Consider the following 26,106-nt stretch of genomic DNA (forward strand, 5'->3'; position numbering starts at 1 on the left):
TAGGAGGTAAGAAGAGAAACTTCAGCTAGAAGGTGACAACTTGTCTGTAGGTAGCTTCCTGCCTTTAGCTAGGTGGATTGAAAAGGAGCAAGGAAGGTAGACGACTACCCTCAGAGAACTACTCCTTGCTTTCGAAGTAGCTGATCTCTTGCTCTGCTCCCTTACCATGGAAGATGATAAATTCCTGTGTGACCTATTGGTCTGTGACTCTCAATTAACATCCTGAGGTAAAGATCATCATCAAACTTACACCTAGAGCATTTTCTGCATAGAATCAACCCTGCTGGCAACATTTATACTTTTATTATTTATGTTGGAAGAACATCACCAATCCTTGCAGGACACTAATTACATTATCAAAAAAACATTTAATGCATTTAACTGGCAGAGCATGTAAAGTCACTGGCTGTGCCATCAACCACACCTCCACTCCAAGAGTTTAGTTGTACATTATAAATCTACATATTTCCCTAATTCAGTAAATCAGTAGTTTCTTCATAACTTTTACATAGCCTTTAAGATCATGGACACTTCTTGGGCAAGTGACCAGCTAATAACAATCAAACAAATCTGGCACTCATAATAACCAGTCACTGAAAAATAAGTCGAGAAGTCAGAGGGACATCGCCACAGCTTGAAATTGGCAACAGCAAGAGAAAACACACTTTTAAAAGAGAAAACCCTGTAAACAGTTGTAATGTAATATAGCAGCTCCCCTGTTAATTCTGAAGAGAGACTGCACAAGCTGGATCTTTTGTGTTTCCCTACATATGGCACATAAAGACCTCAGCTCCACAGCTGGAGAAATGCCACGGAAGCCAATGCAAACTCCAGCTTTAAATCTGACTTAAGAATAAAATCAGACCCATCCCCTGTGTTTTCCATTATTAGCAGAGTGCACTTCCATCTCATCCTTTTCAGTGGGCACTTGCCTTTGTGTGATTATGTCTCTCTTATTGAAGGGGGGGGGGGGGGAGAGAGAATTCTTAGTTTCTGAAATTAGCCTTGTAATAATAAGACATGCCAATATGTAGCAATACCATGGTTGAAGGCACTTGGTCTTTGGTCTCCCCTGGCCACAGACCACAGTAGAGTAACATCAGTTATCAGCAGGCATTATATTGACTCATTACATACAGGGAGGAAAAAAAAGTTTACTTTGTCTCTGACTAAAGGAATCTCTTCCAGAATAAAAGCCTCCATAAAAAGTAGTGTTTTTTTTTAATCCCAGCAAGACCTTATCCATTCCAATTCCTTCTAGAAGGTTGCAGTCTCTTAAATGGTTATGTAAGTACTCATTACATATAATAAATATTAATAGAGATTAAGATTTTGGGTGGCCTCTTGTAACTTTCAGTCTCATTCATTGTGGAAGAATCAGATAGCTAGAGCAGGTGTGTTTGTGCTCAGAGCTTTGCGTTACATGCTCCCATTGCTTTCTAACCATCTCATTCCATTTATAATATTTTTTAAACAAATTTTTTAATGGAGGTTTGGACAATCGTTAGCTGTACAGGTGAGTTTCAGTAAAACTTTCCCCTCATTATTTAGTTGGGGGGTGGAATTTGAATTTAAAACAACAGAGCAGGTTTGCATCAATAAAAAAATTAGATGGGGTGACTAAGTGCTCATAAAAGAGAGGTTTTCAATAATAGTAGGATGAACATACTTCAAATTGGTCACAGCCCTCTACCAAGGCACCTTGATTGTGAATGCTCTCAAGACCCAACACCAGAAGAGCAGCAATGACCCTACTGGTTGGGTGGCTTTGTGATATGGACAAGTGTTCATGTGATAAAACAGACTACAAACTCAAGCTATTCCTTGGTTCAGTACCCATACATCTGGGCTTGCAGAACTACCATTATCCCACTGCAGGAATAGCAGCAGTGGGGGCAAACAATGCACCCTCTTCTCTAATGGCAGTAGGTCAATGGTTTCACATGCAGCCCTAGGAAAGATATTGGTGGTTTTATATTCCTTTCTTCTTGTGTCACAATATTTTTTAAATTGCACATTTATAAATATATAATTCCTTCCTTTCTCAAGGTTCAATCAAACCAACACAGACATGACTATATTCCACGAAAGAGCGAAATTATAAATCACCATGGGTATAAACAATATTAAGGCAAGAAGAAACCAGGTTCTGCTGAAGAAGCGCTGTCGGATTCCTATGGAAAAGGCGGTTGTTGGGGCCAATGAACAGACATAGTCTATACATCCTAGAGTAGACTCCTGTGCTTTCTTTACTACCAGAATCTTGGCAGGGGAGAAGTGTCATTCTGCAGCCTTTTTTTCCTTCAATTCCAACATACGTCACCTACGCAGTCTGGAGGCATTTTTGGAAACTTGATTAGAAGGGCTCATTAAGTTACTTAAGCAGCATCTCCTTAGACTAAAATAAATGCAGCATAGAAAGCAGTGCATGATATTTCAGTTTGCAAGTAACAAAGGTCAACATGGTTCCCATCGTTTTTTCCCCATTTGAAAGAGAAGGGGCAGAATGAAGAGAACAGGTTCTGCAAACAACATCAAGGTCTATATCATCCCTCCCCACTACACAATATTTAAGTGCATAAAGTCAAGGCCAGCAGAGCCTGCACATTTAAAAAAAAAAAATTAAAATGCATCAGTTTAGTAGAAGCAACACAAGAAAGCCAAAGAGGCTCCACTTGAAGAGCCTGAAGCTCTGAGATGGAGACCTGCCAGCAATCCATCACTTTATGCTTAAAATGCACAAAAAAAGGCCCGAGTAGGGGAAGTGAGTCCAATTGTAGCAATGGTGTTTCACAGTTAGTGGAGAAAGTGCAGGAAAAGGGAAGACCCAGGTGTTAGAAGGATGGGGAAGGGACTATTCCTAGCTGTGGAAAGCGCACAAAGACCAGTCCCCTAGCAACGTTATGTTAGGAAAACACTTCTAGAAAAGCAGCACAATGCATCCTAACAGGACTGGATTTCCTCCGATTTACGGCATTTATCCCCCCACCCCAAAGTTCAATTGCACTGATGACACCACTTCAGGAGGCATAGCATGGCCCAAAAAAGATATTCCCAACCCCTCAAAAGCCTGAGACAGCAGAAAGATCCAAGTGGCCTCAGACCTACTCAGCCAGGAGAATACTCCCCGTAGTGGATGAAGAGTGAAGGATGGGGTGAATGTGCTTTCTATGTTCTTTCCACTGTAAATTCAATCAAAATATGTTGCTCCAGTATCCCTTCAAGGGAAGAAAGGTGCACATTGTGGGAAAGGATCTCTGTCAGTTGTAGCTTGGAATAAGGCAATGCTTCCTTTCACCTTGTAGTCTGATAGCTGGAGATTACCACTCCTTAACTTCTCTGCAGAGAGATGTGTGCCATGTGCTCTTCTAGATTCCTAATGGAGCCCATCTGTTGCCCAGTTTTTGGAGAGCTGGGAGCTTCTTGTGCACATGGGACAGCTCCTAAAGCTTAGGAGCTGTGAAGCAGGTTCATTTCTTACAATTTTGATTTGGGAGTGGATTGGAGCAGGAGACGCATGTCCAGTAGCGCCTTCTCCAGGTAATGTGCCAGGCGGGCTGCATTGGTTTCGGCACAGCTGTTATACGCCGACATTGCAAAGTTGATGTGGTCATCCATAGGGTTATAGCAGACTCCATAGCCATCTGGAACCACTGGACCAAAGCACATCACACAATCTGTCTTTGCTGGGACCTACGGTGAGGAACAAACAAAAAAAGAGGCAGAAGATCACAAAAGCTGTTGACTACTCCCAACTAACACCCCAGGTAAGTTCTTCAGGGCAGGGGCATGATATTCAGACCCATCTGTTCAGCTCCTAGTACACACTGTGGATGCTTTATGAATAAACAAATAAACCAATTGTTTCTGCTATTCCCCAGCACTGTGCTAGTGCTTCCTATCACCCTCTGAAGAGACTTGCGGAGGAGCAGTTATCCACTGAAGTAGACTCATAAGGACAATAAGCCTCATGCAACATTGCTCCTGTTACATTGTGCAGACAGGGCCTCCTCATTACCACAGGCACTTGGTATCTACCTGGCAATGCAGTGTCCAGCCTGGGGTGAAGAAGATAATCTGTTAGAATGGCTCTAGCAATTGTAAAGTCATAGTCTTCAGATTCACCTCACAACCTCTTTAAAGGTCCAGCTCAGTTTGTTGTGGGGCTAGATTCCTATGGCACCTATGCAGAGCAGTTCCTAAAGGAAGTGGGTAGTGGAGGAATGTGGAGAAGAAAGGGAGAAAGAATGATTGCAGCACTCTCATATTGGTCAGCCACTTCTTACCTGGCTGGTTGAGAGGTTGAAGTGCATGGCAACGGCATAGGCTGTATCCATGAACAGTTCTGGCATGCTCACTAGATCCTCAATGGCTTGAAGCTTCATGCCTAGCAGATGACGGTCTATTGCATTCCCCTTTATTGCCTGAAAGGAAAAGAGTCTGGATAAGAGACCGGAGAGGCAGGGAAAACAAAAATCCGCACTATCTTCAGTCTGAAACCAGATTTTAAAAATCCTCTTAACTTTAAAGTAGTAAACATTAACAAGTCACCAGGACCAGATGGCATTCACCCAAGAGTTCTGAAAGAACTCAAATGTGAAGTTGCGGAACTATTAACTAAGGTTTGTAACCTGTCCTTTAAATCGGCTTCGGTACCCAATGACTGGAAGTTAGCTAATGTAACGCCAATATTTAAAAAGGGCTCTAGGGGTGATCCCGGCAGCTACAGACCGGTAAGTCTAACGTCGATACCAGGCAAATTAGTTGAAACAATAGTAAAGAATAAAATTGTCAGACACATAGAAAAACAAACTCTTGAGCAATAGTCAACATGGTTTCTGTAAAGGGAAATCGTGTCTTACTAATCTATTAGAGTTCTTTGAAGGGGTCAACAAACATGTGGACAAGGGGGATCCAGTGGACATAGTGTACTTAGATTTCCAGAAAGCCTTTGACAAGGTCCTTCACCAAAGGCTCTTATGTAAACTAAGCTGTCATGGGATAAAAGGGAAGGTCCTTTCATGGATTGAGAACTGGTTAAAGGACAGGGAACAAAGGGTAGGAATTAATGGTAAATTCTCAGAATGGAGAGGGGTAACTAGTGGTGTTCCCCAAGGGTCAGTCCTCGGACCAATCCTATTCAATTTATTCATAAATGATCTGGAGAAAGGGGTAAACAGTGAGGTGGCCAAGTTTGCAGATGATACTAAACTTCTCAAGATAGTTAAGACCAAAGCAGATTGTGAAGAACTTCAAAAAGATCTCACAAAACTAAGAGATTGGGCAACAAAATGGAAAATTAAATTTAATGTGGATAAATGTAAAGTAATGCATGTCGGAAAAAATAACCCCAACTATACATACAACATGATGGGGGCTAATTTAGCTACAACGAGTCAGGAAAAAGATCTTGGAGTCATCGTGGATAGTTCTCTGAAGATGTCCACGCAGTGTGCAGAGGTGGTCAAAAAAGCAAACAGGATGTTAGGAATCATTAAAAATGGGATAGAAAATAAGACTGAGAATATATTATTGCCCTTATATAAATCCATGGTATGCCCACATCTCGAATACTGTGTACAGATGTGGTCTCACCTCAAAAAAGATATTCTAGCACTAGAAAAGGTTCAGAAAAGGGCAACTAAAATGATTAGGGGTTTAGAGAGGGTCCCATACGAGGAAAGATTAAAGAGGCTAGGACTCTTCAGCTTGGAAAAGAGAAGACTAAGGGGGGATATGATAGAGGTATATAAAATCGTGAGTGATGTTGAGAAAGTGGATAAGGAAAAGTTATTTACTTATTCCCATAATACAAGAACTAGGGGTCACCAAATGAAATTAATAGGCAGCAGGTTTAAAACAAATAAAAGGAAGTTCTTCTTCATGCAGCGCACAGTCAACTTGTGGAACTCCTTACCTGAGGAGGTTGTGAAGGCTAGGGCTATAACAATGTTTTAAAGGGGACTGGATAAATTCATGGTGGCTAAGTCCATAAATGGCTATTAGTCAGGATGGGTAAGAATGGTGTCCCTAGCCTGTTTGTCAGAGGATGGAGATGGATGGCAGGAGAGAGATCACTTGATCGTTGCCTGTTAGGTTCACTCCCTCTGGGGCACCTGGCATTGGCCACTGTCGGTAGACAGATACTGGGCTAGATGGACCTTTGGTCTGACCCGGTACGGCCTTTCTTATGTTCTTATGTTAAAGAAAAAAACCCTAACTGTCCATTAACAGCAACATTTGACAAACAGATGGAACTAAGCAAACCCTGTAATGTCTCAGGATGGGATCCCTGTGATTTAAAAAAAAACCCTGTGCAACCCTACCATCTACAGACCCTGGTGATGGGGGAGAATAGGAATTCTTCAGAGCACAGAAAATCAAGTCTGCAGCTTTCTCCTTTGCCCCCAGTCACCAGGGATACCAAAGGAACTGTGCAAAGAGGAAGAGTACAGTCAGTCCTCCAAAGCATTAACTGGTCAGAATCAATCCTAGGGGCAGTATTAACAGGCTGGCTTATATGCCTAGCACCATAATTTGGGATTTTTCTTCCAGCAGCACCTGGCTTACCTCTGCACAGTCCCAGCCTTGGAGCTGTATGGGACACTCACCATATCTGTGTAAGCTCTGTGTGCCTGCGTAGCTCTCCTCAGCAGTTCCACCTTCTCCTGGTTCTAAGGAGAATACATGGAATGGACGTTAAAAATGTGCTGCCCAGTGATTTCGCCTGCAGGATGGCATTTCTGCCCCAGCAGGTGTCTGCTTCAAGCTATTGTGCACTTAGATCATATTGTTTGGCTGAATTATTTCTCTTCCCTTCCAGCTCATGAGACGCTATTCTTAAGTGATTCCATAGGGACTACCCTTTATCCTAGAACTGTTGGAAGCGGAGATGTCAGTGGGATGACTGAGAGGACAGAAGGACAATTCTGCAACCAAAGGAGGCAAGTCTTTGCAAGGGGATCACTACAGAGGTTCTGCAGCCTACAGCAAACAGCTGAACTCTGACTCAGAACTCCATCCCCAGGGAACTGACTTTCATCACTTGCTAGGTTCTAGTCTCGCTTCTTTGTCTTCTAAGAGAGAACCAGAGTCCCTGTCTTTTTCATGGAAGGACTGAAATGAGTCCTGAATGCTTAGAATCACAAGTCCTCTCTCTGAATCTGGACATGCTTGGAACCAATAGTGTCTCTGTATCTCCAACTTTGGGACACCCCAAACACTATACTGTGTGGTCGGGAGCTTGTTTCCTTATTTGTACAACTCCCCATCCAGAAAAACTGCTATAGTTAATTTAAAATGTTAGAAGTTAATGCATTCTATGAACTGTGTTCATCCCTATTAATTTAAACATATTCTAGCAAATCTGCTCCCCAAAATAGTACATTTGTTTGCGTGTATATTATCCAAAGTTCATAGGTCAAAACCAAAATGAAGAAATGACCTTCTGAATGATACATGGAGAACCTTCAAGTTCAATAATCTAGTACTTAGGGCCTGACTGGTTAGACATTCAGACTGGTCACGTGACATAGGGTTAGAAACACTCACCTTGGATTTACAGATCTGTAAAAGGAAAGCTGAATGAGACCCAAGATTTGTAATCATGTACTCCAGATTGTACCTTAAAACAACCTCAGATCAGATGCAGTTTTTGGCTGAGACCAGAGGATACAGATGCCACCCTTCTAGGGTGACTTGAAAAGCAGTTCTCCCTTTTCTTTGGGGTGATGTTAATTCACTCCATCTGTTGGAACTCTCACCTGCTTGCTAGGGTTGTCCATTGCCTGCACAAACTTCAGAGAGTCCACGGAGGTAGAGCGGATGGTGTCTGTCCGACCCAGGCGGAACATCCTCAGTGAGGCACTCTCATATGTAGCACAGACCTGGCCATACATCCTGAAAGATGGGGAGGAGAAGCAGCCACAGAGGAAGAATTGTCCTTGAGAAGAAGGGGCTATGCAAATCTTATCCTTTGCAGGGAAATCGTGCAGGTGAATTTCTGGTCCAAAGTATGCAGTTACATCTGCTGTATTTCTCCCTTGCATCCTCCCCATCTCCCAAGGAAGATTAAATTTCATGGAGGAAGGATGAGAAAGATCAGAAGAAATGGTAATTACGTGGACCAAGCTGCATCCCTAGCTGACTGACCCTCCTCTACTGGTATTTCTGTGTAGGGCTAATCTTGCCCTACACAGAGCAGAACCAGTGCTGTTCCAGTGCATGGGGAAAGGGCAGGATTTGGGATGTCTGTACATGGCTGTAGATCCATCAGCCATTGACCTCTAACCCTCCCACATGGAGGCATAGCGAAAGAGTGGGCTATTGCAATAACTCACCACCCTGTAGCCCAGTGGTGTTTGCGGTTCTTTCTCCAAGCCCAGCTAGTTGGGTTTGGTGTTGACCTCTAGTCAGCAGTTTTGTGGAGGAGGGTAAAAATTCCCTGAGGCTCTTTAGAAGGGAGATATGGAGGCTGGAAAGCTAATTGCCCGCAGTTTGCTCCTTACCTATAATAAGCCAGCTGCAGGGCCATCTGAATAAAAGCATCTGGACTTATCTTCTCCAACTTGGGGAAGTTTTTCCCAAAGTGGTGAAAGACCATCACCTTGATGTCCAGATCTTGCACCATTCTGCAGAGAGAGAAGGAGAAGAAAAATTCTTCAGGATGCTCCTTGCTATTACGTGGCAAAGGCCCAAGCCCCAGAGCTTCTGTGAGCCCCAGAGACATCCATCTGCTCAGACCAAATCTGCACAAGGACAAAGGGATCTGCCCCACCCGATCTTTTCACAACGAGCTCAACCTCAGTAACTTGATGCGCCACATGAAGCACTGTGCAACTGGTTAGATGCAAGGGATTTTCCCACTGGTGGAGACAGGATCCCACATTACTTGGCCCAGTGGCTTGATCCAGTACAGCCGGTCAGGTTCCTGATCAGAGACATCCCTCTCCATAAATAGATTGGGATGAATAAGCAGTTAAGTCCCCTTTCAGTACAGCAGTTACCTGTCAGGAGGAGGCTCAGCAATGCACTTTTCAGCCCCATACAGTATAGTTTATGCCCGACAAGACACGGGGCAGGCTTTCCAAATAGTGCACTGACATTTTCTTTGCCACCCAGCTCTCCAAGTGGGCACATAGATTATTCTCTTGCTCACTCACTGAGCTCTCCCACCCACTTTACTCACATGTTGAGGTTCTGCTTTGCCTTCTCTATGTCATTCTTGATTTCTGGGGTGATGTTAAACCGTAGCTTCTTGGGCATTGGCAGAGGAATCATGGGTGATCTCACCAGCTCTGGTTTCTTCCTGCACAGAGAAACAGCATTTAAACCATTTAGCCAGACCTCTATCTCCAGCCCTTTGGCCTATAGGATTCTGGTGCCCAGTAGACAGACTCAGATCCCGCTGTAGTGAACATGGTGTAAATCCCTGACTATGACATTTTGGGTCTATGTCACACACTGCAAAGCCCTCTGTCCCAAATTTCAGCCTTACAGACTTGACAGCTGCTCTCTCCATGTCTGCTTCTGGTGAAAAACTAGGAGAACAAATGCAGAAGTTTGGACCATAGTGATTCCTTCATCAAGAGATTACAGATCTAATGCCCATCGAACCCTTTAAAAAATGTTCTACGGATTCCATCAGGAGCAAACATTCAGCCATATGAAATGTAAGCCCTCGCTTCTCGGGAGAGTTCGAGCAGAAGCAAAGTTTACCGTTCTCAGCAGGTGGCTAATCCCTGGTCATTGCTACAAGAGCCGCAGTACCTAACCTGAGACCCTGTTAAAGCGCCTCCAAACCAGATGCCTGGGGCGGGAGCGGGGAAAGGAGCTGGTGAAGGGGAGCTGTACTGTGGATGGACCGTTTCAGATCTGTGTCTGACTCAGAGACAAGTGAGCGAGCCTCACGTGTACTCCACGATGTGATCCAGAAGGGCAACGATGGGCGGGCCCTCCGAGGGAGCGTGCTCATACACCAGGCCACAGGAGCCGTCCTCAGCAACGATAAACTGCCAGGAAAACCAAAAAGGCAGTGAAGAGAGGCCTCCTCTACAGTGCCAGCACCAGCCCAAGAGGGGTCTCAACATCTCATTACTATGTGCTGGAGAAGACCTCAGCCCCATCAGCACATGGTAACCCGCAAAGTCATCACCCAGCTCCCAGAAGGAAGAAACTCCACAACCAAGGCTAGGAGGATTTGGTATCATCATTATATTCAATAAGGCAGATGGAAGATGGTCCCACTGACAGAAGATGCATCAGAGGCCAGTGTACCCTGCAGTATGGTACAGCTTCAGAGGGTTTGATTTCCTTGGAGTCCCATGTAACACAGCAGAAACATCCCCCAACACCAGTTCTGTGCAGACTTTGGTTAATTGCAAAGCTAGACGAACTTGGCATTGCCCTGTAAACAAGTAATGCTAAGCAGAAGCTGAATAACCCAAAATGTCAGGATTATAAGAAGAGTCCTGTCAGAGCATGGCTACATCCCCCCGAAAGGCCCAGAGGTAGCCTCCTAATGGAGGATGCGGCCCTTGAATGGTACCATTATAGAGCTGAAGGGAGATGGGGATTGAAGAGATGTTGTGGGATGGCGGCAGATGCCTGAAAGAAGCAGGTTAGCTTCTGGCAAACAAACAGGGAGAGCAACAATCCCATGGGAAATACAAGAAACAGACCTTGTTAGGCTTGGTCAGCCTCCAAACAGACAAGTCATTGTACACCACAAGCAGGCAGTTAATTCAGGAGTAATACAAATAATAGCTTGGCTACACTGAGTGAGTGCTGCCAGGAACCTAGGTAACAATGAGAGCTCGGTGGACCTAGCAGGAGAGTGAGAACTTGTTTGACTGCGGGAGAGAATCCCCAACATTCTCCACCAAGCCCATAGGCCCTTATGCTGTTGGCATCAATCCCTTGCTTGTCTCACTTCTCATGCCCCTTTTGATCTGGGAGTCTCCTACTGAATGATTCAGGGGATGTTCCAGGTTCAGGACGTTTGTCTCCCCCAGACCCCTGCCTCTAGTTTCTCGAAAACACCAGCACCCACCTGAAGGGTTTTGTCAAACCATCGGTTCCCACTGTTCCAGCGACTGCCTCCACCGTGCAGCATCTGAGCTGCCATCCGGCTCTTGTAGATGTCGTCAGACACCCGGGGAATGGGTGAATCCAGGCAGACGGTGAAAATGCTCTTCTCGATTGAACGCACTGACTCCTTGTTGGTTTTGTCTGAGAAGGGGGTGGGGGGAGTGAAAGATGATGGAAGTGGGTTGAAAAAAATTCATTTAATTGGAGGGAGGGTAAAATTCAGGAGAGCAGATTGATGGCACTTTGTGCTCTGACTCCCTTTGTAAGGAAGCATCTCTTGACCATGCTGCAGTGGTATTCGAGTGTTGAAGCTATGGGCTGCATGACTGTTACAAACTGGAAACCGTGAGCCTCATAGGGATGTTCCTTCTAACTTGTAACAGCCCACTGATTTTTTTTAGCTGGGTTATTGGATTTAATCCATTTTGGGGGTGAAATAGTCCAAAATTTCAGCTCTGTCCTGGAGCACACCTTGAACACTTAGAGGACAGGGTGTTTAAACAGAAATAACAATGCTTTGCAATGGCTTTAATCTGGACACAGCCCAGCTGGATAAATACTCCCCCACTCAGACTGTTAGAAAGCCCAGTTATCTGGTCAGTGTCTGCTTGCAGAGGGCTCGTAAAGGAGGGAGAAGCCCAGGGCGCACAGCACTGCAAGGAGGGCAGCAGTTTCCAGCATGGTGATCCACATGGGCGGAGCAGGACAGACCTTTGATGAGGTGGTTGTAGGCCTTGGCCCAGCTGTTTCGGTGGTTGCTGGTGAGGATCCCAATTGGCTCCTTGTTTGTTTGGAGGGAGGTGTTCCAGATCTTCTCCAGCTGGATGAAGATCTGATCGGTGGTGAGGGGGCTCCCATCGCTGCTGTAAACATCCAGCTCAAAGAACTGGTAAGGAGGGAGAGACACAGGATTTATAGCAGCCAGTCACACAGACTGACAACAGCCTCCTCCAGGAGGCAAGAGCAATGCTGAGGGCTCAGCTAAGGGGCTGATGATTGGTAGGTGGAGAGGAAGGATGGCCCAGTAATTAGGGCATAGCCTGGGAACTGGGAGACCCAGGTTCAATTCCCTGTTATGCCACCAGCCTCCCGTGAGACCTGGGGCAAATGACTTAACCTATTGGTGCCTCAGGTTCCCATCCATAAAATGGGGTACTAGCACTTCCCTAGCTCCCAGAGATGTGAGGACAAATATGTTAAAGATTATCAAGTGCTTGGATACGGCAGTAACGAGGCCGAGATAATTAAGACAGATGGAGGAAAACACTCTTCTCGTAACACCTTCCAGGTTCTGCAATTTCTGAGACTTGACCATGACTAGGGCCCTACCAAATTCACGGCCATGAAAAACGTGTCACGAATCATGAAATCTGGTCTCCCCCCATGAAATCTGGCCTGTTGTGTGCTTTTGCCCTGTACTATACAGATTTCATAGGGGAGACCAGCTGACCCAAAAGGGAGTTGCAGGGGGTCACAAAGCTATTTTAGGAGGGTTGTGGTATTGCCACCCTTACTTCTATGCTGCCTTCAGAGCTGGGCAGCCGGAGAGTGGCAGCTGCTGACTCAGGGTCCAGCTCTGCAGGCAGCAGCACAGAAGTAAGGGTAGCAGTACCGCAACCCCCCCCCCCAATAACCTTGTGACCCCCCGCCCCACACAACTCCTTTTTGGGCCAGGACCCCTACAATTACAACACCATGAAATTTCAGATTTAAATACCTGAAATCATTAAATTTACGATTTTTAAAATCCCATGACCATGAAATTGACCAAAATGGACCATGAATTTGCTAGGGCCCTAGTCATGATTGTTGGATCCATTATCCCTGCCCTCCAAACCAGCAATTTCTAGCTCCAAACCAAGAGCAGGAGACTGAACTTTCAGGGACTGGAGCTAGGAGGGAGAGAGATGTGGGAATGGAGCACTCACATACAGCTCACACACACTGCAGTCCCGGCCATGAGGCTCAATCCTGCTCCCAGTTAATGGCAAACCTGCAACTGACTTCAGGGGGAGCGGGACTGGTTCCCTGGGGAGGTGAACCTTGTACTCGGAGCCTTTTTGCTTATTTCTCTTCCTTGGCAAAGACAGCCAAAGGAGGCACTTAAATCCAAAAGAATAACCCAGCCTTCCTAAGACTTCCACTAAGCCGAGGCACTGCTGTACCTGGAAGTTGTGAACCACAGTGATGTGCAAGGGCGACTTTTTTCCTTTGGCGTAGTTCACAACAGAGTCGTGCTTCGGGCCCGGGATGCGACAGGATGAGAAGATCTGGTAGTATTGGTTCATGCAAAGAGGTTTCCCACCCAGGTATTCCACTGGCAAGGTCTCACTGGAAACGTACACAGAAGAGAGGGAAGAAAACAGCAATCAGAATGCCTGCCTTCCAGCGATCCACACCTGGCATGCTCTCCCCATGCCCAGCGCCCTATCACAGCTGCTCCAGTGAGACACTAAGGGCTAGTCTACACTAGAATCACTACAGGGGTGCAGCTGTACTGATGTCAGTGCACCGCTAGTGCAGACCCTCCATGCCAACGGGAAAGAGCTCTCACTCAAGGGGCTTTTAAGTTATACTGAAATAAATGCTAGTGTGTACAAGCCCTAAAAGATTTGGATATTAGAAGTCTCCTCCACTGGGGGCTGATCATCCCCACCAACTCTCCAAGCAGAGGCTACCCAGCATGTACATTAGCTGGCTTTTGTTTTACGTAGGGGCAAGGTCCTTTTCTCCACATCTGCTAGCATGGGAAGAAACAGACCAATGGGCCTACACTGCAGCCCATTGTACTTTGCAACATCAGGCCAACAGCAGTTGAGGCCTGTTCTACTGAAAGATGCATGGAATTTAGACCCGTTCTTTCTAGGGGATTAGCAGTGGGTTACAGGACACAGGTTCAAATCCAGGCCTATGTCTGGAGTGACCATTAGTTGTCGCCATCTGATTCTTTGTGTGGTGGGTCTCAGTTCATAGACTCCCAAGGCCAGAAGGGACCATTGTGATCATCTAGTCTGTCCTGCTGTATAACACAAGCCAGAGAATGTCCCTGAAATAATTCTAGAGCAGATCTTTTAGAAAAAAATCAAATATTCATTTAAAAATGGTCAGAGATGGAGAATCCACCACAACTCTTGGTAAATTGTTCCAATGATCAGTTACTCTCACCATTAAAAATTGACACCTTATTTCCAGACTGAATTTGTCTAGCTTCCAGCCCTTGGATCATGTTATGCCTTTCTCTGTTAGACTGAAAAGCCCATTATTAAATATTTGTTCTCCAGTCAGGCACTTATCCATGGTAATCAAGTCATCCCTTAATCTTTTCTTTGTTAAGCTAAATTGATTGAGCTCCTTGAGTCTATCCCTATAAGGTAGATTTTCTGACTCTTTAATCATTCTTGTGGCTCTTCTCTGAACCCTTTCCAATTGGACACAGGATTCCAGCAGCGGTTGAACCAGTGTCAAAAACAGAGATAAAACAATCTCTCTGCTCCTACCCAAGATGCCCGTTTATGCATCCAAGGATCACATTAGCCCCTTTGGCCACAATGTTACACTGGGAGCTCATGATTAGCTGATTATCCACCACAACCCCAAAATCTTTTTCAGAATCAGTGTTTCCCAGGATAGAGCCCCATCTCCTGTAAGTATGGCCTACATTCTTTGTTCCTGTACACATTCACATTTAGCTGTATTAAAACACATACTGTTTGCTCGCACCCTGTTTACCAAGTGATCCAGATTGCTCTGAATCAGTGATCTGTCCTCTTTATTATTCACCACTCCCCCAATTTTTGAGTCATCTACAAATGTTATCAGTGATGATTTTATATTTTTTCTTTCAGGTCAATGATGAAAACACCTAAATAGCACAGGGCCAAGAACAAATCCCTGTGGGACCCCACTAGAAACACATCCACTTGATGATTCCCCATTCACAATTACATTTTGGGTACGTCTATCCCGGGATAAAAGACCCACAGGACAGCCACGGCTGTTCCATGGCAGCTGACTCAGGCTTGCAGGCACACTGCTTTTAACGCATGCTAACCTGGTTGGGTTCAAGTCAGGGCTCCCTCTGGGGCTTTAAAGTGACCGGTTTAGCATGGGTTAAAAGCGGTGTGCTTGGTCTGCACTAGGCTTCTCAAATGCGTTAGCTAACCTGCTAATATCACACCTGCAGTCCTAGTTCAGACAAGGCCTTTGTTGGCAGCCTCATCTCAGAGGCCAAGGACTGGGGCATGGGGGACTGGACTCCACTCTCACCCAGTGGTTCTCAACCTGGGGGCTGCTTGCGGCCCAGTCAGCGCACAGCTGCAGCCCATGTGACATCCGCAGGGCCATGCAGTGTTAGACTATATATTGTGTGGATGCAGACCACATAACACATAGATAGACAGCAACATATGTAGCCCACAATGGTAAATAGGTTGAGAACCACAGAGAATGCCCCTGCAGGTGGGGAGTCGAAACACATTGGAAGCTTGTGTGTTCTTGCTGCCTGAGCTGGACCAGTTCTGTGGATAAATTAAGGATGTGAGTCTGCAGGGCTTCAGTCAGACTAAATTCCCTGCAAGTACATAAGCGCCTCTCCCAAAACACAATGTGAAGGGAAAAGTTTTTGTGGCACTGCAGCTTTGAACTCTAAACATCATTACAGGAGACCCAAGAAGCAGAATAGACCAGGCTTATTTCCCTAGCCAGGTGGAGTAAGAGGCAGGAGTAAATAAAGAGCATAAAAAGGGGAAAGTCAGTTTGCTTTTCTACAGCCCTGTCAGTGCCAGTGACCTGCTACACTTATGAGGGGCGCTATTCTTTAGATATACAGATTTTTATCTTGACAGTTTCCCTTTGAGAGAGGGAGAGAAACTTTTGACCTGGGCATCCCTAACTAAAGGCAGCAGAGACATTTCAGTGTGCCAGAAATGCCTCTAACAGAAGAGCAGCTCTGTGTAAGCTCCAAAGCTTCTCTCTCTCACCGACAGAAGTTGGTCCAATAAAAGATATGACCTCACCCACCTTGTCTTTCTAATATATGGCGACCAACACAGCTACAACAACACTGCATCTAACTCACTTGTCAATCATGGTCTTGAAATCCAGGATGCCTTCAATCAGCTTGGCAGCAAACCTGGAAAAGCCAGACACAATGACCAGAGAGATACAGATCAGAACATTTGGGACTTCTGAAATCCTGACCCCTAGAAAGAACAGTGATTTGGATTTCACCCCCTCTGCTAAGAGAATGCCGGGCTTCTGGGACAGCAGAGCACAGTGAGTTCCTAATATCTTGAGCCCAGGCCAGCTGTGGCTGTGTTTTGGGTTAGCTGGGTAGTACCAATGAAACACGTTTTTTGTTCGCTGACCCAATTCAGGGGTTTTTTTTAGTATTTGTGTGGCTGTAGCACTGAGAGGCTCCAACAAAGATTGGGGCTCCCTTCCGCTGGACACTGGGCACACACAACAAGAGAAGGACCCTGCCCTGAAGAGAGACAAGACAGACAAGGGTGTGTGAGGAGAACAGAGGCACAGAGCAGGACATCACACTAAGGTCTCCTGTTGTTGCACAACTTGCACTAGTACCCGAGCTCCAAGGATAGTAACAAAGGCTCGGCTAGCCTAGAAGGGGCTCAGGCAGGTTTAACCACCATGTCATCTTGGAGCTGCTCCGCAGCTGAATTTTAAAAAAATGGAAACTGAAAGAAACATTTCCATTAAAGATCCAATGGAGAATTTAAAAAAAAAAACAAACAACCCTCCTTCTCCCCCTCCCCCCGCCAAAAAAAACCACGGTGTATTCCCTTGTAGTGTCTGAAAACAAACTTTGCTGCATTTTGTATTGCTTCAGCCTGATAAAGTGAAACTGACTAGAACCAAAAGTAAAGCCAACTATCCTTTCATTTTCAAAGCAGAGAAGAACACAGAGAGTAAAGGGCATGACAGCAAGGTAGTTGTTTTGGTTTCTTTTTAAACTGCAGCACTGCAGTGCCCAAGCATTCAAAAATTGTAAGTCAGGCCCCATCACAAGTCATGAGATAAAAGGAAGTTGGATTCTGTTTGTCTTCTGGTTTCCGAGCTGTTTTCAAGTAAAATACAGTACCAAGTATCAGGAGAGTTGGAAACACTAATTTTAATAAATGTCAGAGCCAATAATATAAGGAAGGATTTTTAAAATAGGATTTTTAGCCCTTACACTGTCTCTTTAAGACATCCTCCCACCTCACTGGGCTGGGACAGATCTGGCCAAGTGAGTATACAAGACCTTGCATCAGACAGGGAGGGAGGATTCTTTCGCTCTTATTTCTCGCTCTCTCACATACTTCTCTGGTTGGCTGATATTTTTAACCCAGCCAGAAGACAGCCTGATGACAGGAGCAGGTGATGATGGGTAAATGTGGAAAAGGTAACCCTGCATAAAGGTCAATGCTACGGCTTTGCAGCCACAGAGCCTGGACTTCCCAGAGCCGAACCCAAATCTAAGACAAAGCTTCACATGCATGAAAACAAACAGCTAAAAACAGGGACTAAAATCAGCAGCAAGCTCCAAAGAGGGTGAGAGAATCAATTCCATGTGTGTGGGAATGACTTCAAAACACAGCATCTGCAATATGAATTAGCAGAAGGGAAACACACGAACTGCCAGTGTTCAGCTGCATACAGGGCTTGAGTAAGGGGAAGAAACACACTGGAGACAGCAGCTGTGGATTTGACTTGCACAACTAATGACAGAATAGTGGGAAGCCCTCTGCAAATGCACACAGTCTGAATGACTCTGCAGACGCACACAGCATTAGCTGAGTAACCTAATTGATGCAGTCGTCTGACTCTTCCCCAACCCTGCAGAATCTAAAGTCAAATTTAGGGTCTCCTAAAGTATCTTAGGTACTTTGTATGGCTCCTGTCACCGTAGTATCTGAGCGCCTCACAATCTGTATTTATCCTCACAACGCCCCCCCCCCCCCGATGTGCAATTATCCCCATTTGACAGATGGGGAACTGAGGAACAGAGATTTTAAGTAATTTACCCAAGGTCACAAAGGAAGTTAGTGGCAGAGCATGGAATTTAATCTAGATCTTCTAAGTCCCAACCTCCTCCTCTAACCACTGGACCATCTTTCCCCTTCCATCTTTCCCTTTTGAGGGAATCCTTCTGGGAGAAGCCCTCAGCCTCCCTGTAGCCAGCACTCTTACCTCCTTCCCTACAATGCTTCCTGCTTGGAGAGGCTGCATCTGAAGTAGCTGTGAGCCTCCCCATGGCTAGCAGTCATCTAGGCTGGGTGAGACTTGCTAGTGCTCACCTCCTCCCACCAATCCAAACCAACTCCCCAGCAGTCCAACTAATAACATCTGAAACTTTGGGGAAGAAAAGCCAGAACGGCCTTTACCTGAGCTGGCCTTGCTGATCCACAAAATCCTGTTTAGGTAAAACCACGCCAGGGCTGGAGTGAACCACAACTGGCAGGCGGTATTCGAGGTAAGCCGTCTTCAGCCACCAATCAGAGAGCTGGGAGAGAAACAGGTAGCATGCAAGAATGGGGGATTGCAGAGAGCGAGATGCCCACTTTGCAAGCGTGAGTGGTCCATACCCCACAAAACGGCTGGAAGATCATCCTGCAACACACCATATCCCACAATACTTTGCAAGTGAAGGAGATTGAGAGATTTGGATCATGGGATGATTTTTCAGCCATTTTACAGACTAGGTAGAGCAGGGGGCCTGTGGGATTGGGTAGGGTGGGGCTGGTGGTCCAGGGGTTGGAGCAGTGGGCTTTCCCAACCTTCTGGGGGCAACTATCGTTTTAAAGGACTAAGCCTTTAGCTGTAGCAGCCAGTGCCCATGACTTCCCATTCAGCTGCATGTGCCTCAGCTCAACATGGGGCTTGAGCAGCTCTGTGCACACGGCGGAGAGAGAGAGACGGGCAGCAACGCGTGGTGCACTAGGTCTCAGCACAGACGTGTGGGGGAGACTAGATTACCAGTCAGAAAAGCACAGGTGCCAGTGGCTGGGAACCACTGGCTTGGAAACCAGGACAGTGATGGCCCTTATAGGACCTGACTCAGATCCTGCCTCCAACCTCTCCTCCACTGACCAGGACTCATGGAAGTAGCACCCACATACCCAGTTCTCAGTTTTCCTGGCTCTCCTCTCCAGGCTCTTCTGAAGCCTTTCCCCAACACCGCCTGGTTTCCGGAACTCATCCACCAGCCCCTTGGTGTGGGTCCATTCCTCCTCGCTGATGATGGGCTGCAGAGCCAGCAGGTAGCGATCCAGGGTCTGCTGAAGGGGCGGCACCGGCAGATGCGGCAGTCCCTCTTGGTGGGCCAAGTATCTGCCTGTGAGCTTCTTCAAGGCCACCGGCTTTAGCCAGCCAGATGGCTTTGCCTGCAAACCACAGAGCACACATCCAGACAATCTTCCCCGCAGCGCAAGGGAATCAGCAGCTCAGATACATTGAGTTCCCTGTCCCTGACAACGCATGGAAGCCTCAACATCAGGAGCAGAGAGCTCAAAGCACAAACACCAGACATTTATCGACTGGTTACCAAAGTGAGAGGATCATGAAACATCCACAACAGCAGCAGAGACACAGCCTCCCACAGGGATGTCGATTCTCAGCCAGCTAAAGGAAACGCCACTGGGATAACAATACATTTGCCCTTCTCTAGTATCTTCCCTCTGAGGATCTCCTAGCACTTTACAAACATTAATGGGAATAAGTCTCAGAGTATCCCCTACAACTATACAGTAGGTAAGGAATGTACACAGGGACTGTTTCACCCACTAATGAAATGCGGCCAACTCTGAGGTAGGACATAGCAGCGGGCAGTGCTACACAGCAGTTTAGGATAGGCAGTGAAGAGGAATCCTGTAGCCAACTGAAACTGCTGAAGGAATTTAGCCAAGTTGGAACTGGATCAGGGCTACTAACCCCCACCCAGGAAATGAAAGTGCAAAATCATAAAAAAAATAATAACCGGAAGCCCGACTGTGGATCTGGACATTTTGATGACAGCAGGAGCTTGGCTATGGGATCACCAAGCCTCTCAGGTCACCAGCAACCCCAGTTGCTCACCTCAGAAGAGGTAGCTCCAAAAATGATTCCCATCCAGCCCTGCTCAGCAGGAGACTGGAAGGTGCAAAGTGGAGGGAAGGAGGAGGGCGGGGAGAAAATATTGAGAGAAGTTTTTCAAGAAGGGGGAAATTGTGGGTGAAACAGAGAGGCTCATGGGGGACAGGCTAGGACAGTTTTGGCAATAAAAGCTTCCATGGGGAATATGTGCTGTGACAGTTTCTTTGGGCAGGAATTTCACAGGGTTCTGTTAGCGAGGATTTAAATCCTGTTTTCGTGCCCTCTTCCCCCACTTTCCCTCCTGTTTCATTCCCTCCTAGTCATTTAAAATTCCTTGCTCGGGACTTCTGACTACGGATTGGAAGGAAACTACCGGCTAGAACATGCCCTTTGGTCTAAGAAGCAATCGAGGGAGGGTTTTCATAGAATATCAGGGTTGGACAGGACCTCAGGAGGTATCTAGTCCAACCCCCTGCTCAAAGCAGGACCAATCCCCAGACAGATTTTTGCCTCAGATCCCTAAATGGCCCCCTCAAGGATTGAACTCACAACCCTGGGTTTAGCAGGCCAATGCTCAAACCACTGAGCTATCCCTTCCCCAAGGTCAAGTGCAGAGAAGCACAAAGGGTCCAATCCTGCAAGGTGCCAATCACCTCCTGCATGGCGCTCAGCCCCTCAAAGAAAGTGCTTGGCTCCTTGCAGGATCGGGCATCCCGGAGGGATCAAGATCTCTGGGAAGGTTAAAAGAAAAAACTAATCATTGAAGCCCGAAGAAAGAGTGCAGGGTTGCAGAGGAAGGAAGGGTTTAAGCTACAGAGTCGAATGATAATGTACCATACTGTACCTTCTCTGACTGCTGCTTCCTCTCCATGGGTGGAATGAGGAAAACTCTGTAAAACTCTCACTCCCTCTGCCTCAGACTTCCTCTCTAATCTTACCCTGTTCTATGGTATACACAGGGAGTCACACATTTAGCAACCTTTGCCATTTGACTGCGCTATTCTGTTGAGAAAACACAAGACCAGATATTGCAATGCAAGCAGTTGTGTGGGAGGGGCAGCAAACCACCTCCCATGTGCTGGCAAGACACTTTTCCAGTTTCTCCCTTGACCTCAGGCTCAGTGACAGCAAGAGCTTGAAATCACTTCCGTACTCCACCCCCTGCAACTGGGTCGTTTTCCTGTTTATTTCAGGGCTGGGGAAGGGGGCCCAGCTGACAATTCTGGAGAGAGACGAGCCTGGTCTATGCACAGGTCGTGTGGATAGCAGGCAGCTGCGTGAGCTTCCTCCAACAAGCTGATCAGGAGGGAGCATCTGTACTGATGAAAGGGGAATCCAATCTCCATGGTCTATTCAGGCTTTTCCCTCTCTGCACAGACTGCCAACTGGGGTGGCCACTGCAATGACAGTGTTCCTGATGTGAACGGTTGTCTGCCAGAAGCTAGACCAGGGGTGGGCAAACTTTTTGGCCTAAGGGCTACATCGGGGTATGGAAATTGTATGGCGCACCATGAATGCTCACAAAATTGGGAGTAGGGGTGCAGAAGGGGGTGAGGGCTCTGGCTGGGGGTGCAGGCCCTGGGGTGAGGCCAGAAATGAGTAGTTCAGGGTGCGGGAGGGGGCTCCGGGATGAGGGGTTTGGGGTGCTGGAAGGAGCTCCAGGCTGGGATCGAGGGGTTTGGAGGGTGGGAAGGGGATCAGAGCTGGAGCAGGGGCTTGGGGTATGGGGGAGGGGTGTGAGGGCTCTGGCTGGGGATGCAGGCTCTGGGGTGAGGCCGCTGATGAGGGGTTTGGGGTGCAGGAGGGTGCTCTGGGCTGGGATCAATGGGTTCGGAGGGCTGTGGCAAGGGATGGGATGCGGGGGGTGTGTGTGGAGGGGAGACTCAGGGATGAAGGCTATGGGCAGCACTTACTGCAAGCAGCTCCCGGAAGCATGTCCCCCCTCCAGCTGTGAGGTGCGGCCAGATGGCTCTGCGTGCTGCCCCATCCGTAGGCACCACCCCTGCAGCTCCCATTGGCTGGGAACTGCGGCCAATGGGAGCTGTGGGGGCGGCGCCTGCAGACAGAGCAGTGTGCAGAGCCACCTGGCCATGTCTGCACATACTAGGAGACGGAGAGAGGTCATGTCTGCTGCTTCCTGGGAGCTGTGCGGAGCGGGGCAAGTCCCGACCCCACTCCCTGGCTGGAGCATGGGAGCAGGGCAAGCCCCAGACCTCACTCCCTGGGCTGGGGTTGAACCAACAGCCTACTGACAAAAGGCTTTATCCTGTAACCGGTCTCCAGAGTCACATGCATACTAATTTAGCATTATAGCACTGCACACCATGAGTTCTGGGCTGTTGGCAACTTTGTTGTGAGATGTTTTCTAATGACAAACAATAACGTTACATGGGCATTCCAGACATAAGGAAAAACAAGAAGATGAATATCAGCCTCTTCCAGTCTTAACAGCATGTGTTTAACTAAATGTAATTACACCTCTGCCCTGATATAACGTGACCCAATATAACACGAATTCGGATATAACACGGTAAAGCAGCGCTCCGGGGGGCGGGGCAGGGCCGTGCACTCCGGCAGATCAAAGCAAGTTCGATATAACGCGGTTTCACCTATAACGCAGTAAGATTTTTTGGCTCCTGAGGACAGTGTTATATCAGGGTAGAGGTGTAATAAAGGACAGTCCTACAAGCTATCAAACTTTTATGCAACAATATTCCAGTAAGAAACACCATGAGAGAACTAGTTTGTTTGTTTGTTTATTATCAAGAAAAAAAAAAGTCATGGATGGATCACGGTGAAAAGGCGAAAAAGAAAAATAAATAATGAAAATATCACACCCACACAAACTCAAAATCTGAGCATCACATCCGGATATTACCCCAACCAGCCCTTACTTGTTAATTTTAGTGCCAATATCTACCAGGCACGTACTGAGATCCCAGTGAACAAATCAGGACCATAGGAGCAGTCAGTAGACCGCTGACTCTCCTTTCCACATGAGGAAGGGAGGCAATCCACACTTACCAAGTGACCCTCCATCAATGCATATATCCACAGGGAATTCATGGACCACCCTATGGCTCCATCTCATGTGCGTTCTGTGCCAAACCTTGTTCTAACTTTGCTACCGAAGTTACTTCTCTACCAAGGCCAGACTCATGACATGGCCCTATTACATGTTAAGTGGTTTTAATTTAAGGTAGGGGGTTGTATTAGTTTGGTTCCATCCCCACAAACCAAACCAACCTGTCTGTGTTAATCAGAGTCCTTGAGTACTCTTTGCCATGTAGATCGGCCTTTCATGTCCTATTCAGGATTTCACTTAGCAACACTTGTGGGTTTGGAGTCACAAGGAAAGTCTAAGTAATGTCTGATTCACTTGTTACCATCACATCCACCCAGCCACATGCAAAGTGTCAGACGATATGGATATTTTTAAAGAAAAATAAAAAATCACAGAGCCCATGAGTCCCGGGACAGGCAGCACAGCTGTGATGTGGAGAAAAGGGGATTCTTTCAGCAGATAACAAACAAAAATCTGCAATTCTCCTAAGCTCTGTCAACTATGGCTCAAACCATGCTAGTTTCAACCCTGGTTCAACAATGATCCTGACAGCAAGGTTCTAATATAATTTCCCCCTTACTGGTGTGGAAAGAGATTTATTAAAGGCACCTCACTGCTAAAGGTACCCACTTCCTTAGAGCCTTGACTACATTAGGAAATTGAACTGATGCTGAGAATGATTTTCAACCACAGTTCCCCTTCATCCAATATCAAAAATGGCCTAAGTGTTGGCATAAAACTGACAAAAGCCATTTCATTGCCGCTTCAGGGAGCATGACCAAGATCTGATAGAAGCACGTGTCTTTTGCATGGTTTAGTAAACACTGGTATGATACAGTTGTAACAGAGGGAAAATATTCATCCATAGATCATGGAAAGCCTATGAGAATCCTGCTAGCAGCAGCTATAACCCAAACAGAACCATGTAGTCCTTTGCACTGGAATGTTCAGCAGTCTCATGAGTAGAAAAGTCAGTTTGCAGGACTTCTCCCCTACGTCGCACGTGGAGAACTTTAATCAAACTTTGGCTGAATGATGCAGCTACTATACCCATGAGTTCAAGATTACAAAATGAAAGGAAAGAATCCAGTTAAAGTACATAGTGGGACAAATGCAGAAGATTCCACTGACATATTCCTCCTGGAATACGTGAATATTTTCTTAATCAGTAAAAAAAAACAAAAAAAAAACCACTGGCAGGTACATATCAGCCCTGCTATCAGTTCCTAAGAAAACCAAGAGGGCGGCGCCCAGGTGGAAGGATGAATCAATCAGTAACCTAGCCCTTGGCAAAAGCTTGAGTTGATAAAGGCACATAATCAAGTTCTGCAAACTGAAAAAGGTTGTTCCCAGCCCAGGAGAAGACCTAGGAGATGTCTTGCTAGCAACAGACACCAGGGGGAAAAACATTTCAAAATCCTCAAGCGGAACAATATTCGCAGCCTTTCACGGACTGTGTCAAACCTGGAGTGATCCTGGCAACTGGCCAAGACCATCCCATCCCCTGAGTGAAGTTACTATGCATTGAAAGGAAATTCCTGTCCTTTAGCTGAGAGTTATGCCTAGCAGTAATCCTCCCCCCACACCCTCTAATTTTTAATGATCTTTCTTGAAAAACATGTTTACATCCTACAAGAAAATCACACTGCAGCTGCATTGGTACAAGCCAGATCTTCTCCCCCCTCATCCTCTCTCACCCATCCCATATAGTCAGCGCAGGACATTTATCTCAAATGTCCCTGAGCAAAAAACACTTTCAGGTTTCTCCCAACTCTGCCAGTTTCTCAGAGACTCTAGAAGCTCTGGCCTCATCCTCACAAGACCATATCAGACACCTCTGGATAAGGCCATGGGTCACTGTCCCAAGGTTGTTCAAAGCAGGGAAAGCTCCCCCCGCCTCCCCCTCCTTGCTTTGAACATTCAACCAGCCTGCAAAGCAGGGACCAGGCTCTTACTTACCATGCTCCTTGCTATGAAGGCCAGCATAGCCCCGTGCATGCACCACCCTGGCTACCAGCCACTGTCCTGAGTGAGCAAAGTCCTGTAAACACAGCAGCCCCGGCCTTGATCTTTGCAAGACACAGGGACCGTCAGCTACAGTGTAACTTCAGCAGCAGCAGCAGCCCAGATACAGTGTAACAAGCCAACACTGCCTTCCCTGGCTCAGCAGCCGTTAGGGGAGGGCACAGCAGAGCAGCCATCTTTGTGAGGGGCACATCCCTCCTCTGCAAGGACCAATAAGCAGAGGCGCTACCATCTTTGTGAGGGGCAGGGCCCTCCTCTGCATAGCTCTCTGATGACAGCAGATCCCTTGCCTGAACTAGTGCAGGCATCTCCCCCCCTCTTTTTCTCTTTGTCTCTCAGGGATTGAATTAGGGAGAAGAGATCAGCAGAGGGAATGGCTCTGACAGCTGGGACTTGTGCTTGCAGAGAGGAGTGTTCATTCCAAGGAATGTGTACATGTCCCCCTCCGGGCTGACTCACAGAGGTTATGACAGTCCCTGCTGATGAGCCTTGGGTTTTTCATTCAGTCTACAGCAGCTCGTGCTTTTAGCTCCTCAGTGTGTTGGCCAAGGTGGTGGCAGCCGTGACACATGGTCACTTTACTCCAGTCCATCCAAACTGCTGTAGGTGAAATTACCTGGTAGTCTTGCCACTCTGACCACACAGCTAGGCTTGGCAGGATTCCATTTCTATGTTTTATAATTGTGATGGATATCTCTGTTTATTTGTAAGCATGTCTTTAGACGTCTGTCAAACTTCTTACAGTTGTGGGAAATTAAAGAGGGATTTAGACAACAATTTAATTAGAATAGACACAGAAATTTAAAAAAGGTCAAGCTTTATAAACATTCAAACCCAAACTGTGATCATCACGTCAA

The 26,106-nt window shown here is 46.6% G+C and overlaps 1 protein-coding gene across 2 annotated transcripts; it reads right to left on the reverse strand.

Moving 5' to 3' along the window:
• Positions 1-284: 284 nt before the first annotated feature.
• CRAT (carnitine O-acetyltransferase) lies at positions 285-25,423 on the reverse strand. Of its 2 annotated transcripts, XM_039506006.1 has the most exons (15): positions 25,184-25,423; positions 21,005-21,162; positions 19,209-19,472; positions 18,474-18,592; positions 16,166-16,219; positions 13,254-13,419; positions 11,800-11,974; positions 11,051-11,229; positions 9,910-10,010; positions 9,188-9,307; positions 8,508-8,630; positions 7,764-7,899; positions 6,612-6,674; positions 4,287-4,424; positions 3,478-3,693 (listed from the first exon to the last, which is right to left on the reverse strand). In XM_039506006.1, the coding sequence occupies exons 2-15, from the start codon at positions 21,029-21,031 to the stop codon at positions 3,478-3,480; spliced, it is 1,881 nt and encodes a 626-aa protein (XP_039361940.1). In that variant the 5' UTR covers positions 21,032-21,162; positions 25,184-25,423. The 2 variants fall into 2 exon arrangements, with proteins under 2 accessions (XP_039361939.1, XP_039361940.1); XM_039506005.1 differs by lacking the exon at positions 21,005-21,162 and having other exon boundaries at positions 285-3,693; positions 25,184-25,422.
• Between the last annotated feature and the right edge of the window lie 683 nt (positions 25,424-26,106).

This window comes from Mauremys reevesii, linkage group 19 (assembly GCF_016161935.1).
Source record: "Mauremys reevesii isolate NIE-2019 linkage group 19, ASM1616193v1, whole genome shotgun sequence".
Taxonomy (NCBI): Eukaryota; Metazoa; Chordata; order Testudines; family Geoemydidae; genus Mauremys; species Mauremys reevesii.

Bases quoted from the DNA above. Each gene is read 5' to 3' on its own strand.
- CRAT (XM_039506005.1), bottom strand. From the start codon at position 25,222: ATGCACGGGGCTATGCTGGCCTTCATAGCAAGGAGCATG. The intron at 13,420-16,165 runs GTGAGTTAGATG...GTACGTTTCCAG, and splicing joins TTCAAGACCATGATTGACAA to TGAGACCTTGCCAGTGGAAT. The intron at 7,900-8,507 runs GTAAGGAGCAAA...CCCATCTTTCAG, and splicing joins CTGCAGCTGGCTTATTATAG to GATGTATGGCCAGGTCTGTG.